General features: G+C 32.5%; 1 protein-coding gene across 1 annotated transcript in view; it reads right to left on the bottom strand.

Annotated features, from left to right (window-relative positions):
• LOC126815524 (mothers against decapentaplegic homolog 6) overlaps positions 1–22,781 on the bottom strand; it is a 35,927-nt gene that overhangs the window by 9,082 nt on the left and 4,064 nt on the right. The window contains exon 3 of the mRNA XM_050541212.2: positions 19,290–19,361. Within this exon, the coding sequence (XP_050397169.1) occupies positions 19,290–19,361 (72 nt within the window). The remainder of the gene's footprint in view (positions 1–19,289; positions 19,362–22,781) is intronic.

Genomic DNA, 22,781 nt, shown 5'->3' with positions numbered 1-22,781 from the left:
CTCAATGTAGGTGTATTAAAAAAGAATGATGTACATTGTATACATTTTGCAGAAGTGTTTCCGATCACATATAAAATCAATATCTATGATCTTAAATCCAACAAAAATAACAGTAAACTTTTAATCGGTAATTTCCCAGTATTATTAAATTCCATAACCTCAACATCAATAGATGAAGACTATAATCTAATAGAGATGATATATAATGGAGGATATAATTACCCCTAGTTAAATTTACCTTTTGTGTTTTTCATCAGAAAAAAAACCATCCCAGTTAACAAGAGGTAAATGAGCCAAGTCTATAAATATGAATTATGACAAGAGAGATGATAAGAAAAGTAATTTACTTGTAGGCAAGCAGGTAAATCTACAATGTCTTTTGCTTCCAATCTGGCTGGTGCCAATCACTTAGAGGTCTAGACAAAATTATTATGATATATGTAACCAGATTTGATAACATTCTTGTGAATCTTTTGGGTACTGTAAAGACGGGGTAATTTACTTGATGTCATTATTCATTTTAAACATTTATGTGGGTATTATTATGATATATGTCAGATAATCCCCCAACTTGCACTGCAGAACTAATATCAATTTATATTTTACAATCTCCGGTTTAGACGCAAATATGTTGGGTGGATACAAGGTAGTCAAACATTTATAACAGGTTATTTTTTGTCAAAAGATTCTTTATTCAATTGTCTTGGAATAAGTTAAATATCTAGACGGCAATCATAACGCAATACAGATGTACGGAAATACACCTGAGAGGTCAAAACACCAGAATTTTATTTCATTTTAAATACACTCTCACGCAAATGAATGATGTTTGGCAACAGAGAAGAAGAATGTCATAAAAAAATTTTGGTTAACCATTTGGCCTATATAATATTAAGTGAGTCGACTGACTTTTACATAATGTGATTTAACATGGAAAAACAGTAGCGTGTTATTGCAGGGCATATATAAACCTCAAGCACAATACCGTACAAGACTTGAAACCTGTAGTGGCTTTTTCAATAGAAGGATGAATACCTTTCAATAGATTACTTTATGTACCAGTGTTTTCATACTAACTTGACTTGTCTATAGACAGGCTGAGTTAAATGTCTAGAGTATTTGCTCAGTTTTGCCATGTTGGCTTTTCGTAATGGAGTGCTTATGTTTGTTGATAATATGCAGGTTTCTCTGTATCTGCCATTTTCTCTTTTTTTTAAAAACCTTTTATGAAAATGAAAACAACTAATTCAAACATTATTTTGCAGACAGATTTGCACGTTTTCATGAATTAAACGTATATATGTAAGTTAGTTGTTGTTTTGTTCAAAGTCTTGAGACAGACATGACTGAGAACATGTGAATCTAATTTTAAACCACTTCTCTGCATTCATATGTGTATTATTTCCCTTTCCTTTAATACTTTCAGGTTTTTTTCATATTTTTTTAAGCCTTTCTCTTTGAAGTGAATGAGTTCACCACATTCAGTCTAATAGTCTATTCAACTACAATTCGATTCAGAATGTACTTAATTCACCTTCACCAAAAAAACATTACTAATTAATGTATTTGATGGGGATTTTACACAAATATTAATAAGCTATAGTTATTTGTAAATAACCATAACACAGGGGAGGCTATCTGTAAGCAGATGGGATGTTTCTTTTTGATGAGCTGTACTTGATTGCTATATTGCCTGTGGTTGTAGTGGCAGCCAACAGGGCTATCTGAATATCAGTAGTCAGAATGACTAGACAACACATTACACATAAATCCTAATCTTATAACAGTCTCCAGCTCAAACCCAAATGAATAACAGAGAAAATCACTCAAGGCATAAAGTGATCTGTTAACAGGACGACAGTCTCTCTTCAGATTAATGTCTGCACCCCTACCGCCTGCTTCCTCCAAAACCCCTCCAGAATAGCTTGTGTGTGAATGTTGCTAAACCTGATGTGCCAAATAAATCAACTTCAAGTATGAAAACATAGCCACTGATTCAATTATCATTTATCAAGCCAGTCCAATAATACAGGCTACATGTTTCAAACTTATCATTTATTATTAGCCAACTAGTTACACATGAGAATGATTCACTTTTTATTGACAAGTTTTTGACATGAAAGGCATTTGATGATCTAGCCATATTTAATAAACTGTTGGACTTATCCCGTACACCCATCTTATCATATTCCTGATATACATGACTTTATGAGAAATATCTTTGATCCAGAAACACAAAAATTTGCACATACATGTAGTGTCTTACTGATGTATTTGATACATCAAAACAACAAAAGTTTTATAAAGGGCTATATTTTAGTTAAAATAAGGCAAACAATGTTGAGTGAATCCTTAACTTAAGTCTGAGAATGTTTTGTGAAACTGGTGCCTGGGCTAATCTTTTTCCATCTCTCTTTATATCAACCCTCGGCACTTTTGTAATGTATCAATGGAGTAAAATTATTTGACCTGGGTTAAACTCTTGAGTTCCATTTCTGAAAAAGCTACATTTTAAAGTACACGTAACAGAAACCATTCCTGCATCTGAAGTACACAAATGATGTAAAGCCAAATGACAACACAGTGAGAGCAAGCAACACACCCCAAATGCCACTGTCATCAACGTCACGTACATTTCAATGACATTTCCTTTTTTTCTCCTGTCGCACTTTCTTCACAGGCATTCAGTTCTCAAAACCAAATCAAACAATCATGTAGAATGGCAAACATTAAAGCACACATTCCAAACTCCTCATTGGCTGAAAGCAGAAAAATCACTGAACATGGACACAGAATGGCTACCAGTGTTTGTGTTTTCGTTCAGAGAGGAATTAGTCAGTTTTAAGGGCTTTCGACATCGCTTAATTGTTGAAATGAGTTAAATAATTTGTACATTGATCAAATAGAGTAGGGTCCATGTGAAATGTATTTTAAAAAAACCTGAATAATACACTGACTTGTTTATTACAAAAGATAGGTAATTGTTCCCAAAAACATCATTCAACAGCAATGAATGTAAACAGAAAAATAACTCAAGTCATTCTGCAGAATTTGGAAATCAAGTAATGTATTTTCGTTTTAGTTTACTTATTAGTCATATGTTCATAAGCAAGGATATTTTATACATAGGCATCTTCATTACTAATAGTTTACTCAATTTTACAATGCTCTAATGTCTTTAACATGAATAATCACTAATTCAAATCTTTTTGAGAATATTCAATACCAAAATTTATTATCTCTATAATTCTGAAGTGTCTTCTGCTGAAATTACAACACTTTAATCCATCTTATAAAGAGGAGCAATAATACCAACATAAATTATTCAAAATCTGCTGCATGTAGGGTGGAGGGAATCTCTATAAGTCCAATTATTTATCTCAGGGACATGAGCTAATCTATTATGACAACCAGAAAGTCCAAATTTATAGAATTCCAGAAGAATTAAGGCACAGCCCACTGAGTTAGATAAAGGTGAATATAATGTGTACTTTATGCAAGTTGAACAATGTATAATAATACAGAGGGCTTCTATAGGGCCTCTATTAACCACAACTATAAAAGGAAGGCAAAATAGTTAGGCCATTATGTTGGATAGCAAATTATATCTTAACTGTCAAGTCACTGATGCAGTTAGAGAACACGGCACAAGAGAGAGAAAAAAAATGTATCACACAATACAACTGCATTCTTAAGAAACGAGAATTTACTCGCAAGTAAACATGAGACGCTCTCTAGGTGGTCTGTGGCAATTCACTATAAAATGCATGTGCTAGATTCAATGAATCCAATTTTTAGAAATGTTCAACCTCGGCTAGGAAAATGGCCCCAGGTATTGCAACACATAAACATCTTAACAACTTGGCATCTTCATAAATATAGATATTTCTTCTCATCCCAACCCAAGATAAGAATATATCTCCTAGAATAAATGCATGTATTTTATCATGCAAATTTATAACATTAGATATTAAATTTCAAAGAATTGTTAAAAACATGTCAGCTATTTATTTAAATATATTCAAAAAATGAAAACCTGATCAGAAGGTGACATAACATAAAAAAGTTAAATCAGATTTACAAAAAATATTTTTCATCTAAAACCGTAATTCCTTCTTGCATTAAAGTACTAAAACATTCAATATAATGTAGTTACATCTACCAGACATATCAGAAGAATCATTGTCACCCATCAGTGAAGTAGATAAATTGTAAAGTACATTTTTCTTAAAAGGGTTTGGTCAAGTTTGGTGTCATGATTTCTGGTTACATGGCCTGATGAAAACTGTGGCTCTGTGCAAACGTTGATGTGCACGTAAAAAAAACCCGTGATAGTTGGAATTCAAAATAAGAGTGGACTATACAGTGTAGTGTCACTCTGTGTGGCAATTTTCGTTTATAGTACACTGCATGGCGTATGCCTTTATTCATTATCCTGCATTTAAAAACCACAGAAAATAACAATCTTGTCTAAAACTTTTAACCATTCTGTATGTATTACAAATGTATGTGAAAAACAAATTTCTCTCAAGACAGACATTAGTATTTATAAGAAATCTTTCATGTTAGAGAAGTTAAAATGAAATAATAGTATGAATATAGTAATTCTATGAGTTATTTATAATGTATAGGGTATTTCGTATAAAGTTGTTAATTGAGAGTACTGTATAGAATAATATAGTAGATATTAGTACCTCACTGACCCTATATTTCAACAATACAATCTCATGATTTTGTAATGACATTCTTAACAACATTGAATGTGAAAGCCAGCCCCCTTACCCCATTCACAAAGTTTGACCCGGCATGTTTGCAGTGTATAAATGCTGCTCTTGACTCAATAACACAACTAGTTTATTTGTATATCATTGGCACAAGGGCCCAGCCAAAAACCACACAAGAATGGTTCTTTGTTCGCAAGACAAACTACAGTCCCTTCCTTTCATAATAGACTCTACCACTAATGGAAAAATTTTTGGCAATCTCTGAAAACATAGGGGACAGTCTACTATCTTTATGGGTAGTGGTGGAAATGCTGATAGTAGTGAGAGAAAAATTCAGAAAATATGTATCTAATATTTGTTATGTATCATGTAAGAACAAATGGGTACATGTGATATAGTATCACCATAGTATATTCTGAATATTTAATAGTTACTATACATGTAATATTTAGAAAAGAAAAACAAAATATTATATACATTATATACATTTTGATAATATTCCCTGTTTCTACAGTACACATACTGAATTATAGATTGTAACAACATCTGACTTTAAATAGCACTAGAAAAGTATGCGAACATGGAGATAAATTATCGGGGTTGGTGTAAGTTAGGAAGTCAGTCATAAATTAGAATTTTTTTCAACACAGCGGTAAATAAAATGTTAGCAAAGCTGAGTTTATCACCATGTATCTGTTAGCTGCTATATCGTGAAAGAGAACCCTTTTTGTATCTCCTCCATTTTGACACGTTGTGATTAGTAACAGACAAGGCTTGTATTATTCTCGTAATAACAGATGAACATGTAAAAGATGGAGATCAAGTCAGGTTATATGTAGGAGACCTATATCCCTCTACCTGTATTCCAGACATACAAGCTTGTAGTTAAAGCATCACTTGACATTCAATTAGCTGCCCTCACTTAAGTGTCTATGTTTATTTTTTTATATTGGTGTCTGATTGACTCAACATAAGACACTGTTTGCTTCTCTCACTGGGGCATGACTTTCAAGATTTTTTTAAGCCCTTAAACAATTGTGGTTTTGAGTATAAAAAGATTGTAGTCAAGGTATAGGTACATTCAAACACATTCAAGACAAAATTTATCTTTTTAACTTTCATCTTTTTTATTATAACCTTAGAAAACAAAACAACCACCACCAGATTCACCCGAAATGACTGTCAATTGTGGTTGAGCAGGTACATGTAGCAAAGTACTTGACTCAAATATAATTTGATCAACAAATGCGATTAAAATTTGCAAAAGCAAAGTACATGTATATGGGTTATGCCGTTTGGTGGCACTGCAAAAACTCACAAGAATGAATAATTATCCTATTCTAGTCTGAACCAACCATTGAAAGAAGATCCAGTATTTTACGTGAAGCAAATTACAACAAATGTTAGTGTTCATTTACACAAAATGGATTGGTACTGTTAACTTTTGATATAATACCAATATGAACACAGTCTGAGTTTAGTTTCGTCATTTATTACTCAAGTAAACAGGAATTTACAGTAGAGAGAGGTTCATGCATACACTGCATTTAAAAGTCATAGAAGACTATGTAAGCATGGCAATATTCTCTTCGAGAATACCCAAAGGAAAATATTTTTAATAGATGGTAGCCTCAAAGTTTATTTCTATTTGAATTTTAAATTTTGTTGTATTATATTAATACGAGTAGGTCTACAGAAAATACATGTACATTTATTACCACATTCATAAATAAATCTGATTGTATTAGAGAGTAAAAAGAACCAATGAACTTTATAATCAAACTGTGATCCTAACCCTTTGGGTTTTATCATAAAATAGTTCACATCTATTAAGTTGTCAATCACTCCATCACGATTACTTAATGTTAATATTGTGAAATCAGAAGCATTCCTTGTGCAGAAAAAGCAAAGTCTTGTAGCAAGTTTACATTAAGTCAGAATTAAGATCTTAATAGACAAATGCTTCTTTATTTCTTTAAGCCATAGTTCTTTAAAAGATAAAATTTTGCAAGACTCCAAGGAGTTCTATCTTAGCCTACATATCTAATCCTGGCTGAATATTTCTATAAAGGGAAAACAATATACACAATTTATAAACAACCTTCTGTAGTTCACTCACAACTCACAATCTTGGCGACCATCATTAAATTGTTCTCTCAGAAAATGAAGCATTTTCCTATCAAAATTTCAAGAGCAAGTTGTAATAACGATGATATCAGACAAGCCACAGCAAAGAAAATAAGCTGAACATGTCACATTCAGTAGAAGTTAAGAGTTTATTGGGCGTAAGCATGTTACTTGGCATGTTCCATTTTTAAATAGATTTACCTGTTTTTAACACCGAAATGAAATGACTTGACATGCAGTTCAAAATAGAAAGCATATAAATTTAACATAGAAAAAAACCTGAATACATTTAAAACTAAAATTCTATATTTAGGTTAAATTCTTTCTATCATCTATCATTCTATTTAACCGAGCAGCCATTTTGGCAACCATCTCCAATCTGCAAGCACAAAAAATGTACATAAGGATTTCCTTTCGTTCTTTTGAGAATTCAGGTATATAACAAATAGCAATTTAAATTATCCACTAAAGTAATTAAGTCCAGAATAGCATGACCTGCAAGGTAATACCCATGGCTTGGCTTTCTGCCATAACCTTCCTAATGTAAACTCATTTTTTTACTGCCATTTACTGTGGTCTTAACTCCCTATTCAGTTTGTTCCTCTTAAGTCAACACTACCATCGCAAGCCGCTACAAACTTAGCAACAATTTGCCGTCCACAAGTAGGTCTGTGGCGTCAACACCGAATTAACATCTTGGTGAATTTGCTGCTGCATGTTGTGTGTTGATATGTTTTTTAATCAACCACTTCTTTCGTGAAGTTTCCCCTATTAATCGACCGCCATTTCAATGTCCTTGAATCGCAAACAAACACCTATGGTTAGAATTTTTACAGTTTGCACAATCAATACTTGTTGCCAATCCTAGCCAAGATTTTCATTACATCGACATACATGCATGCCAAATTTGAAAACGATAAACTTTATATCTGACCTACAATAGTGGTATTGATAATAGATTTAAATGAACTTAAAAAGTGTCTGTCAGAAGATATATTGACATAATGATTGACATTTACAGTTTTCACCCAACAGTGGAGGGGGTTTTTTTTAGGTGGAAATTATCTCTAGACTTAGGTATATACCATCACATCAGTCGATGTATGACGAAGAAGACAATCACGTAACATTCCATTTGTTTGACTTCATTTTGAAAAAAAAAAAATTGATAAAATACACAAACTTCCTTCCGTTTACACGTTTGATAATTAATAATCAAAGCATACATTAAGTTGAACATGTTATGTGCAACAGAGCTTACGATTTTATTTTGTTGGATCTATTTAACCAAGAAAAACATCAAATGCACATTCTTGCAGTGAGATAATTTTTTTTTAAGAATTTGTATTTGCAGACAACAATGAAGAGAAAACATTGATCAATAATCACTGCCAAATCAAACAATATAATCCTTTCTTTCAAGGTCAACACAGTAACATCAATCACTGTTCATACATGTAACTTGCTGTTTATTGTAGGAGGTTACATGTATTTAAAAAGATACATGTATGACCTACTGTCACCTATTACAAGTACATGATGCTCTTGTTCTTATCATTATCAATCCACCCAATAAACAATGGAGCAAATAATAAAGCACAGCTCTCTCTTCCGGTTTTACAGTTCCTTATTACTAGGCAAACAATCCCAGCAGATTTCAAAACAAAACTTTTGAGGCCTTGAAAGTAGATGATAACTTGATAATTGTCCAAGCATCTACCATTATTGGTTCAAGTACAAAACATGAGGTTTGTAAATATCAGTGACCTGTATAATAAGCACCACTAAAACATTTTCCAGGGCAGTATTTTACTAGACTTCGCATTAGCTGAACATGGGCAGCCATTTCTTTACAGGGATCTTTATAAAATTAGCATTATTATATTACTTCTTTCATGTTTACATCTTATGTGATACATTTATTTTTTATTTATTTTCAACTGGTTAATACTACAACATTGACAATAAGAATCATTAAGTTTATATAATATGTATGACGCACAGAAGCACTCGACTCTGTGGGAGGAAGGAAAGATTGAAATAGAACGTATCAGATATACTGACCAACCTATACGGTCAGTAATTCTACTCACTACTTTTACATTTGATCAAGAAATAAGAAGTATAATCACAAACCAACCCCAACCCCATTTTAAACAATCACAGTTAAAAGGAACCAGCCGCACATCCTGGTACATGTGCATAGTAAAAAAAATTATCCTACTAAAAATAATTTATGTATCAAATCCAATACAAAAAAATAAATCATGATAGATTTGGTTTCTAGATCTAGAACATAAAAAATATTATATCATTAGAGAAGCATTCATGCTTGTAGTTCTTCAATCAATGATTGTCAGAGAATCATTTGAGTTTGTATTTCTTCAATAAATGACCGTCATTACAGAATCATTCCTATTAATGACTATCATGGAATAATCAGTTCTGTTCTCCTGTTTGTAGTTCTTCAATCAATGACTATGATTAGAGAATCATTCCTGTTTATAGGCTAATTCTGTATATAGCTCCTGCAAACCTTGTTCAATTCTAACATAATATAAGAGCTCTACAGTCATCTCCATTTAATTTAAATATCATTAATTCTATAGTTGAAGTAACGAATTGTAAGAATATGTATCAATGTGGTATTTCTGCCTGCCAATAACATATGTACTCATGCAGAATGTCTGACTTGCCAAACATTTACTTTGAGTAAGTCTGTTTTTTGGCAGGAAAAAAATAGAACTGATCACAAAATATCGAATACATTCTAGTGATATTTCATGTACCAATAAAAGCTCCCAAAGGCAGTTACTCCAGTACTGAAACACACCTGGCAGATATCATTAGCCCTACAATGAATGGTCCCTAGATATTATATGTTCTACAACATGTTGACACGGCAACATCTGGAACATATACCCCACAATGAATGCTCCCCAGGATATTGGTAAGATGAAATGGGAGGCTCCCCAGGTATCTGAAGCAGTCCTCACTCTGTGTATACTTGCATATTCTGGTATGTCAATGCATGTAAAGCAGTTTCTTTGTACATTTATGTACCAAGATGAATTGAAAAAATATATGTAATATTCTGTTTGGGTGGTACAAAGTATGACACGTTTTTAATAACATGCATTTATTATAACCTATGTGTATAGCCTACAGTGTACATGCACCTTTCTTTCCTATTTTACATGTAGGTCCAGTTATTTTCTTAAGTCAAATTGCAATTTGATATAGAATAAACAGACCACATGTACATACATGTACCAACAATTTATACATGTATGCTCCAATATAAATTTGTTTTCAATTTTCTTATTTCTTTGTACATTTATCTCATTCTAAAACAGTTTACAATCAGACAGCATGTGGTCTAATACATTTGTATATTATATGACCCGTTATCTATGCAAGTCATAGGTCCAATCCCAGGTTTATGATTGTGTAGGGTCACCAGAGCTGGCCCAAAGTAGACTGGCAACTTGTGGAGTCACTTGTGGTGCCACATGCTAGGGGCAAAGAAATGAAAAGGGGTTTAATGTCCATTTAACATTGAAACTCATTCTCTCAAGGGTTTTTTTTTCAATGATTAAATTTGTTACTTCTTTGGAAAATGAGATACATGTATGTAATTAAATGCAAACCATGTAGGCTGACATGTATGTTCTGTACTCATAGTTCAATCTTGGATGTTTCAGATCAGATACACCTAAATTATCCCATAATACTAACTCATATAGACATTTCATCAAGTTGATGCATTCATATTCCGATCACCGACTGAAATCAAAGGAAACAATTTCAACTTGACACCCCGAGGGTGACCAAATGAAGTTATGGCTAAATTACTATGGTAACAAAGCATGGAGTTGACCACCCTAAAAGAAGGATGTGTACACAGACTGACCAACTTCAAGTGACCAGTCCTAGTATTGACCTCATTCACAATGAAAGGACATCTCTTAAACACCACTCTTAAAACACTTGTCTAAACCCTTCATACTGATTACAACTAAAGTATGTGTAGCCGTAACAGTAAAATTCCCCGATATAAGTATAACTCTTAAAAACATACAGATTTAACCCTACGCTATTCATAATATCATCTATCCCACTTTACATTCCCAGATTTTCCAGTGAAAAAAAAATTTCCTTGCACAAGCCTCCTTGGAAAGTCAAATAATTATGAAATCAAAAGAATTTTTCTTTCATTTGTAAAGGTTGCCCATCAAGTAGGTTGACATATTTGTGTCTCTGCCTTTTCTAATGTTTGGGCCTCAAATGGAGCCAATGTTTGCACAGACTACAACTCTAAGTCAAACCTTTTCAATGTCAAAAGAATCTCTTAATCTTATATAATCCCCCACTTCACTAGCTATTCACTAAGCATGCCCGGTGCCACGGGCGCCAATGACCTTTGACCTGATGTGTGACCAAAGAAATATTCACATCTCTTCTAAATAAATTGATCAGACAACAAGCCTTTAAATACAATGTATTATTAGACATCCTTACATTATATTTTATTTTAATACAACTAGCTTATTCGACAAAAAGATATCATCTTTTGAAACACGTCCATCATAAATCAACCGACTGTTAAGATGAATAAGTTTCTGTTAGTCCTAGTCCTTATTACAACGTATGTAAGCTTATTCATGTAAGGGTGTTGGTTTTTTTGAAGCAGTGTAAGCTTTATTTATTACAACTTAAGAAGTAACTTTTAGTTAAGAGCTAATCCATCAAAATTCAGCCAAGTGTGTTAAAATAATTGTATTAGAATGATGTTCTTCAACACTAATGAAATGTTCTGTTAATATTTCATTAAACGGACATAAGTTTATTTATTTTTGCCTAAGAAATGACTCTGTAAAGAGACAAGAATGATGTAGGCAATACTTTATTGGTCCGTCCATCATGACCAGTCACAATGGTTGGTTGCTTTCTCATGAGTAACTATAATATGGATATCTTCTGCTTGACTGAACAAAAGTGTTTCATATGTAGCATTACTTGTCATAGTGTAACATACTTAGATTCTCTACTCTTTGGCTACATACTTTAAGTCAATTTTTACCTTGTCCAATGTCTTGTATTACATTCTAAATATTTAACGCACATGCATCATGTGTTAACAACCATCCAAAACCATTTAACCAAACTTTTGGCTTGCCCAAACAATGCATCTTTCATCAAACACACAAAATGGCCATTATATTTATGATCTTTACAATATCCAGTATAATAAGTGTATAACTCCCTTTTTTCCACGATAATACGAACATTCAAACTATTTTAAGTACCGTTTCAAATATATTTGTTTAACAGAATAATAAATATAAAGCAAAGTACAACATGTACGAGGTACATACAGCATAAATTATGGTCATTACTCTTACAACATTAAACTGAATAAATTGTTTAATTTTATAAGAATTTATGCAGCCCAAAAAAGAAAAAAAATTTAAGTTATGTATGAAGTTGAAAATGATGGATCAAGGCTTGCAGATAAAAGGTAATGGATACTTTGTAGACATACCGGGGGTAAAACTTGACCCTAGCTGTCTACCTATACTAAAATGCTTGTCTTCAACTCAAGCCTAGCAACCCTACTAAGAGGCTCATAAATCTCATAAAGCTTGGCTTTTAGCTCTCAAAAACTGGGGCTGATCACCCTTAGACCAGGTTTCAAGTTTCCTACTGTATTTATGACTACCTATGTTGTGTAAACTAGATCGGCTAAAAGCACTTCAACATTTTCAGTGGAAAATTTCACTTCTTCAAGTTCTTTCAACAAATGACAAGATAACGCAAATTTAAACTGATAAAAATATATCGTGTCGCATTCATCTGAACAATGGCTCCATAATTCTTGATAAACATATTGATTGTTAATACATCCTCTAGATAAAATCTAGATAGAAAATTCAATATGGTGAAATAATATCTGATGTGCTATTTACAATCTATAAATTCTGTCGACGCCATCAATGCATTATATCAGGAGTTTGGATATAATATCAAAATTTAATGAGCTGACAGCTTAGTTTACAAATAATGTTTTACTAAAATCAATTTTCATGGGATATTATTAATATATTACATACAGGGGTTTATCTGGGGAGATTATCATAGCTTGTATTTATTGGCCAATCTGTCTGTGTCTATGATTTACCATAAAATATTAATGACAGTCTAGTCCTCTTGGCTTTATCCCCTGGGGGTATGGTCAACTGAAATAAGTGGACTAATCGTATATTGCAAACAGTTTTTAGCACTTTACACCAGATAGGGTTATTTACCTACACCATCATAATTCATAGCTAGCAATTTTAACACTCTTCATGTAAAATCATGCTCAATCCTTTCTGACAATCCCAATATCACAATTTATGACTGAAAGCCAGTGAAAGGTTGTCACTTTTTAAACTCTTAATCCTAAAAGAAATTCCCTGTACCTTAACTTATGACTGAAAGGTCTTTAGAACTTAAAAACTTATGACCGAAAGGTCTTTTAAACATACATGTAAAATCGCTGTCAAAGAATATTTTTAATCTAAATCCTACCTGACAGTCCCAACACCATAATTTACAATCAAAAGGCCATGACTCATTCCCTTAAAAGTTATTGAAGGATTCAAAAAACAGATAGCCTACATGTAAATAATGTCGAAAAAAAACATGCCTTACATGTAACTCCTAAATTAAATCTAATATATTTTTTATGAATTCCTCTAGTTGTATAAAAGGTTAAAACAATATGGCTTTTTTCTTATAAGCCAACAAATAAGGCCTTATCTTGGTCAACCGAACCAAATATCTTCCTATAAAAAGATGCACAATGCTAAAATCTAGACGAGTCAAAATACTTCATTAAGATAGGCGAGGTGCTTACATGCAGATCTACGCATCAGTTTCTCCTCCACAGACAACACAATAAAAACATGAAGTTGTGTGGCATCATGTCTGAAAAGTTGCATTCATAGAGGTCAAATATTTGTGATAACACAGGAAACTTGACACTTAAACTGCATATTTTAACAAGAGACAAGACTCTGGTATGGCATCAATATGCTTTTATTCTATAAAATAAACTGCCCATAAATAATTAGACCGTCTGCTGAGTAAAGATAGGTAATATGTAAACCTCTCCTTCTCATCTAACTATAATATCTTTAGGCTATCTACTTTCCTAGGTTGTGTGCAACTGCATAAATGTATTTAAATCATTGAATTCAAATCATAACATTAAATCATCCCTATAGTTCTACATAAATAAAATCTTTATTTCAGTGAAAATAATTGTATATATTATATACATGTAATATTTATACATGCATTAGTTTTTATAAAAAAAACAAATCAGTCTGTCAACAGAAAAGAACAACACAAAACTGCTTAATGTTGTTTTTAACATCAGCTTATAAAAGATTTTATATGTTTTAAATCAAGGGAAAAAATTTGTATTAAAAAATAATGGATTAATATTTCATTAACCATGATTTTCTAGAGTAGTCGACTGTATTGTCTACTTTATACAATGTACATGTACATGAAGACATGCTTTTTTAGTAGAATTTGAAGTGATATTTATTTAGCGGTTTGCACCTAGCTGTTACCCCCTAGTAAGAAAAGACCTGGAAACAGTAGATAAATCTGGGGTGAATACTTACTGAGCCAGTCATAAAAAATTATTGACATATAAGACTAACCTATACAGATCAAAAGCTAATCCCCAACCTAATTACCTTCCCACATTCATTTATACTTTATTATCTTGATTAATGAGATTAAGTCAGGGAGGATTAGGCCACTCAAGATGTCTGGATCCTAAATGGCTGGTCAGTTACACCAACTTGATAAGCAAAATAAATGACTGTCTTCCTGACTTCCTGACATGAAACTTCAAACTAGCCATGAGTCATTGAGACTGGTCTGGCCAAACTACATACAACTTCATACTTCATAATAATATGTTACTTTGACAAGCTTTTTGAATGAATAAAGTTACATGTACCGAAGTCGTTTTTACATATACAATGTAGGTTCAGTTTATCACAACTTTTCATCCCAAGTTATTGTGGTGCAGAAAAGTAGGACGTTAAACCCATTTCATTTCCTAATAATACATGTAAGTGAAGTCATTAATTAGTAGTCCATACTGTCATGTAGATTCTGTTTATCAAAACTTTTCATCAACAGAGTTTGAAACTCCTATTCATCCCACAAACTGAACATTTTACTTAATCAATTTTCAAAAGGACAAAACTGGAAACCTCCTTATAAGAACACCTGATTTGATGCCTGTATAGAGGATCAAAGTTCAACAATTTGTTGTTTATTGTTTCAATATTATTAACAGAATGTCATGTACTAAGAGTAATATACACAATTGGTCGGGAGAAATAAAACATTAAATAACTGTAACATACATGTATGATGACAAGTACATGTATAAGAATTACATATCTAATGTACCTACATGTACGCAGCAGATATATAATAATATTTACTGTGCTAGTAGGGGTGTATAATTTCCTTTTATAAAACCTATAAAATAAGTCGCTTTGGACAGATTTACAGTCAATTGGCGACAGTAGAGAAAATGTCTAGTTGGATCATAAAGGAGGAATTGTTTCATAAAATGATAAATGAAAGCACTTTGTCAACCAGAAATCTGTTTTCAATTAGCTCTTTAAAAGTTGTCCAACATCATGATAATTCTCTTCATTTTAATGTAATATTTTCAACACAATAAACTTCTATATCTGAATAAAAATAGCCCGTCTGCCAAAAATAAAAGTTTTAAGGGTATAAAAATGGCAAAACCTTGGCAAGATTAACAGCACACCATAAAGTGTCATATTTGTAAAATTTGGCTCCTATAAATAAAACATTAAGCAGTAAAATAGTGGAGTTAGATAGAGTATATTAGACAGGCTGGGTATAAAAGCTTTGATGCCTATCAGAGCACACAGGAGACAGTTGGCTAGCCCCATATTGTTTCCCCTATACAATAGATCAGTCCATTTCTGGACGATGGGTAAGCTAGCTAACACACTTACTTGACCACATTGGTCAAATTTAAAATAAGACCAACTACCTATGTTAAAGTAGGAGTATAGTGCTAGGTATAAAACCATTTATTGTAAATTCTGTGCAGTTAAATTCTAAAACATGTTACAAGAGAAATCAGCACGCTCGTTTGTAAGGGAACCCTCAACAGCAAAGTCTAGTAAACATTGCGCTCATCACACCAAGATAGAGTTACATAGTTTGGAGACACTCAGTCAAGAGCTTCAATCCTTATGAATGCAAGGGGATTTCAGTCTTCTAAAATGGCCTCTACTTGTAGCCTACACATTTTAGCCTGTCAAATTTGAAAATCAGCAAACATGGTGGTTTGTTCATTACCATATTTCAACTAGGTACATATCACTTGTTTTGACAGGGACCAAGAAAATCTTTGTTCTGTGAACTAAAAACTGAAATATATCTGACCACATAACATTCATAAAAATTTAAAATTTACTTTATAAAAGATGGTACGTGAATATCTCAGAAAATGGAGTAATTTGGTCAGACAACCTTTTGCATCTCGGGCTAAAATACATGAACACGTATTTACCCAATGTTTATTTGGGATTTTTTTTTTTCTGTTAGTTATGGTAAATCTTATAATACCCGCGATCACATGTTGTAGAGAAATAGACAAACAAACAAAAAACCAGAGCTTTAAGAGTTTTAAAACTATACAGTTGAAAAAAAATAACACAAATAATATTTATCTTACATTTGCTAACAATCCTAACATACCCTGACAAATATGACCAAAAAACATCTGACAAAATAATGTTTCACATGTCAGTCTACATGGCTTCACCTATACTTTACTTCATATTTCAAACTGCACACATTTGACATGCATTATTAATGTATTTAACTTATATTAAAGCATATGTGACCCGTGCTGACAAACTGAGTCGCAATGAGGAAATTTTGAAAATGGAGTTATTGTTATTTTCACATTCTCCATTTCAATACCTTCAAAATGATGTATTGTTTGTTAAATCGGGCAAAAATTGACTGAGCTGTGTTAGGTTGAAGCTGCCTAAGCAAAGAAAGTAAGTTTTGAGAAAAAGCAAATTAAAGATATTGGTATGTTCCAAAACAAAATCACATAGCAACCATGTCGTTTATTTGCTAATTTGTTGTTTAATGTTTTATTCTATAGGTTTTCAGCAATGCCAAGATGAAAATCGCAGTAAAGATTTGATCTGACATTTGTTTTATTTTAAAAAATGTTTATATATTTGTTTTCCGCCAACTATATTTATCTCACCCGAAATGAACTGTTTTAGTCTTTTCATATAACAAAATATCCACAACACATGTGGCATATTCACATTTGGAATAATAGTGTTATAATTTGGAACAAATGAGAATAGTCCATACATTAGTTATCTATGTTTTGTATATTATATTGGTGAGAATAACTTCAGTTAATCCCATCAATTAATTACCACCTTAGTGCCAATGGTCAGGGGATTAAGATTGTTGATTGGGTAATCAAGTTTAGATTCTTCATCATCAAAGAAGCCGTCACACGACTGAATTAAAATGATGTTTTGCGTTTTGGCCGCAATGTAGGCCTAATAAGACAAATAATGGCAGACTTGAGAATCGTAGCTTTTCGACTCATTGACTGTTCTCATTTTTCCGACCCATGGTGATAATAGAATTTGAAACAATAATATCCAAATATGTATATTAGTATACTTTGCATCTTTAAAATTCTCTGTTCGGAACGAAGATTATTGGCCATTTAGTTTATTTCCATTTAGGTCTATAAATTATCACTGCTTGGATTAATTAAGTCTAGGTCTATCACTTATAAATTATCACTGCTTGGATTAATTAATCGGAATATTGTTTTGTCGACAGCCTTCTCATTGTTAATTATCAATCAACTAATCCTTAATCTGTAACAATTGATTAGTTTTACTCAATGACATGATCCGCTTGTTGATTAATTTACAGCAGCGGTATTCGGACACATGGTATTGGTCAACACTCAACGGCAATCTAGACACAATCAGAATTTTAAGATTTTTTTCTGCCACTTCTCAGAGAGCGTTGCATGTACCCCAAAAAATTATCGCCAAAATCAAATTTCTATCGTCAGCTTGAGCCTCGAGACAGCCAGGATACCATAATGCTTTGCACAGGGTTTTCTGGGCCAATCAGCAAACGAATTGTGTCAACTGCATAGCAACAAGCTGGGTTTGTTTATATGTTGTAGGGTTTTTTTAAAACTTGTTTATATTCGTTCAAAATGAATTAATCAGCAATACTTTGGTCATATTTATAAACTAGACATTTGCCGCTTTACAATGATGCCAAGAGGATTGACTGGTCGTCCGGCTGCAAGTGCAGAAAAATAACTAATTTCGCTGTTTTAAAATGTTTTATTGCTATTTTGATCTTTTGGGTCCATAGATAATATATCTATAGACTCATTTTTGTGAAAATCTGATATTTCGATCAAAATCAATATTTACACTTGTTTTGTCTGTATCTCATTATTAGACATTACCCATTCCAACCCATTTTGCCACCACAGGTCACATATAATTTACATTATATTAATGCATTTAATTTATATTGATGCATTTAACCTATATATAAATGTACATATACACGGAGGAAAAATGCATTTAATTTATATTAAAGTATATTAATGTATTTAATTTATATTAAAGTATGTTAATTTATATTAAAGTATGTTAATCTATTTAATTTATATTAATGTATATTAAAGTAATTAATGTATTTAATTTATATTCCATTCAAAGTGATAATATGCTTTCCAAATGTAGTACAAGTTTAATTTCTTTCACTGCACCTTAAGCACAGTTATATTTTTATTTGCCACAGCTTGAATTACATGGATCTTTACATGGATGTCTTTTAAGATTCAATCAGGCAAATGTGGATTTTTACAGTGTATTCATATTAAGACTAACAGTAAGTGCAGGAGGACTGCACCACACACAAACAAAACCCAAAAGACAAACCTGAAATTGTGGGGGAGAGGAATAGTGGTATTTTCACCTACTTTTCTTCAAATTCCAGCTTCCAAGGAATATTTTATGTACATTGTACAGTACCAAATTATACACCAGACCTTTACTTTCCATTAATGAATTTGAATGACTACAGAGATATCCTTTGATAGCAGTACTGGCGTTACCCCATTGTATATTGAACCTGCATGTACATGTATATTGAAAACTACTGGAGGCTCTTTGAAACTGAATTAGAACCAAGGACGTACTAGTCTTGTCCTGACTGAACTACATTAACAGCATAAGTATGCTACACCTTAATGTCTATGTATATATTTTAGTGAAGACGACTATGAAAACTTACCTGTTAGATATTGTCTGTGAGCTGTTGGTGTTAATCCTGTTTCTGTTGACTCCTGCTCACCCATCAGTCGATCTGGAAAATAATTCATAACATTTTTGTAATAGGTATTATAATATGCAAAATATTCATAAAATTTCCAAGCTAACCACATGTACATGTATGCTGATGGGATTTTTTAAGATATCCCTAAAATTGTGCTCAAATGGCACTGCCCTGGTAAAATAGATTCTAAGAATGTGCACGTCCATAAATGTAGATCAATCCTAAACAAGTCAAATAAAATATTAATCGTGGATCGCACCGGTCAGTTTCAAACTGCCAATGTCATACGGAATGAGACAACATACATTGTAATATTTTATACTTTACGGTTCACAAGTTAAATGTACAATGGAAACTTTCTGGTATTTTGTGACCACCCTTATAAATGCAGATCCTTTAAAAGTTGTATTATATAAAATGAACCACAAAACATTCACTTAAACATGTACTTGTATAGCTAATTCAAATTGCATCATTTGAAAATAGATTAGAAAAATATTAATTTCCATAATGATGTCCATAAATCATAATAAAGATGTCAATTAAATTATTGAATCCTCAATTAAAACTGACCCTGAATGTTGCCTTGATTTTATCTATTCGGTAAGACAAAAGCATGCTTTAATATACTTATAGCAATGACTACAGAACGTATGTGTCCATATGCAAAAGTTGACAGAAATTTTCCAGCTAATTAGATGTTCCGCCTTTTCAATGTGGTACTTTCAAGGGTTGACAAGTAAGGATGTCCAGTTGTCAGAAAATTAAATAAGGTGTAGTTACATGTATGGCATGATAAGAATAGCTGAAAACCTGTCAAGAAAGGGTGTTGATGTTGTCAGTAGAGTACAACAAATTATGCAATTGGTTATGTAAATTAACAGTTGGTTATGTATAGTTATGTACATGTAAATCAACGATTGGTTATGTATGTAAATTAAGAATTACAGATGCCAATATAATGTAACAATTATTTGTTAATTCCTGCATGTTATGAGCATGCACCTCATGTTTGTATTGGCAGACCAATAATTATTCAATTATTTGGTACATAAAAGATTCATTTCATATTTAGTGCAAAATAAGTGACCCCATGGGTGGTCATACTAAAAAGTAAATAAAGCCCCATTCACATATCATTTTATTACAGATGTGAGAGCATTCCCAGGTCTGGTGAATATGTACAATGTCATCGTACCTGTTAGCCCTACTGATGTTGCATGACATACTATAACACGTGTGAAAAATATTGTTATTTTATCAATGGAATAGATCATTTCTATATAGCTAATATGAATAAATTATTTTTTTCTATAGGTAATTTAACAGGTGAGCATCAAAGCCAGTGATGATTAAATTATTTTTCAACATAGGTGGCGATTGATTTTGCATAAATTAACCGTTGTATCTCCTTATCAATTTTACTATCACTGTAATTCATAAAACGTTTGTTGCTTCCCTGACTCAACAGAACTGAAAGGCGAAAGAAGTAACCATATTACATTGTAATTATTAGGGCAAGACAAGATTTTTCTAGATATTCATCCCAATTTGAGTTTATCTATAACCATAAAGGATGTTCATTGCCCGTTTTATAGAATACATTTTAAAAATGAGTACATTGACAGTCGGTGATCTACTTGCCCTACATTGGATCAAGCCCCAACCTGTAGATTCTGTAGAGGGGAGAGGGCTAGGTGGTTGAGTGTTCTTTAGAGCATAAAGTCTGCCATTGAGTTAAGTGGCATGGTTCGATACCAAGCTTGTACTGGACAAGGTGAAGGGTTGCCTGCTAAACCTTGTGGGTTTAATCGTGGTCTTCCAGTTTCCTCCCAGTATTACAGATCTCCTAAGTGCAAGCAAATTATTGGAATAAAATTTACTTATGTCAGTCCTCCTAAAATGCTCCTAAAATGACCTACATGTACATTTAGTTAGTGTCAAGCAGATGTTAAAGCCCAATTCTCTCTCCCTCAACCTGTAGCATATTCATGGTCATTTGGGTTTCAATCAAACATAATTTATCACTTTCTGAATATTACTTATTTTGCATTTTCTGAATTTTAATTATTTTGCGTTTTCAGGAGTTGCCCCATTAACTATTTATCATCACTTCTATTTAGTTGTTGTTATTTGAAAGATACATTATGGGAGATTCGATAACGAGTTGGCAGTTCTCACTATAACAGTTAGAAACAAGATAATCTAAAGGCAATTTGCTGAAAATTTCATTCAAATTCATCCACTATGAATCGAGAACTAAGCGATTGAAATTTCCCCCTAGCCTTGATCATCATTACTAAAGTCAGTACGATAAACAGCATAGTCTCGATTATTCATTTAATCGTTAAATCTTGAAGGAAAGTTATGCAGTAAATCGGCTCATAATCCACTAAAGATCGCAGGCTAGCGATGTCATCTAGAGTTGATTATGGTCTGGATACATGTAGGTTAAATAATTTATAATTTAGATAACATTTCAGGCCTAAAGAAAGACCTGCAATATACATATTTAGCACTTGCATAATGTATGTTTAACAGTCATTGGCAACTTTAACCCTTGTATCATGAACTTACTGTTTTACTAGTAATCTACATTTCTTTTTTAAAAAATGCATTTAATGACCCATGTTATTAATCCCTGACATTTACCACAGCTATTTGTTTCGCAGGCTTTAACAGACTAGCACACTAAGCGTATGCTTGCCAGCCAATGAGCAGTTAAAATATAAATATTGGTTCATAAATACATGAGTTCAATTGACTCATCATTTATCTACATGAAGACTCCAGGGGAAAAACTGGTGATGTCACGTTTTCTGACTTTTAAGTAAATGGAAATTTCCAGTTTAAACACTCATTTCTTCAGTTTGGAATTTTTTTTTTAAATATTTCAAGTTTGTATGAAGAATCATGCATTTAGTGAGAACATTTAAGCTGGTGCACACTCCCATAGCATTCCTATGGTGTATTTTGGGCATTTGATTTGACTGACCATGGTTTGGACATCACCAGTTTTTCCCTTTTATGCCTTTCAAAAAACCCTCTGTAGAGAGTGGCATGTCCAGTTGTTCCATACAATATTTATGGAGAAGAAAGAAGGGACCAAGGGGTAAAATTATGGGGAAGTAATCGAACAAAAGCATAATGTGGACATCACCAGTTTTTCCCCTGTGGTCTTCACATGTATCTTTCTCTTGGAGGTTTTACATCTTGCTTCAACAATAGTGATATCACAGACTATTCAATTTACCCTTGCAGTTGAAAGATGTATTTGGCGGGTCTAAGCTATTACTGCTGGACCATATTGGCAACTTGGCATCAAATGTCAACAATGATTCTTGTGTTTATACATGCACATCATACGTGTATGTAAAAGGACTAAAATGTACATGTACATTATAGCATAGCATAAATTGTTATTGTAAAACCATATGTGATATTTTACAG

Source organism: Patella vulgata, chromosome 3 (assembly GCF_932274485.2).
Source record: "Patella vulgata chromosome 3, xgPatVulg1.2, whole genome shotgun sequence".
NCBI lineage: Eukaryota > Metazoa > Mollusca > Gastropoda > Patellidae > Patella > Patella vulgata.
The sequence above is the reverse complement of the archived record's forward strand: the minus strand, read 5'-3'. Positions and strand labels throughout refer to the sequence as shown.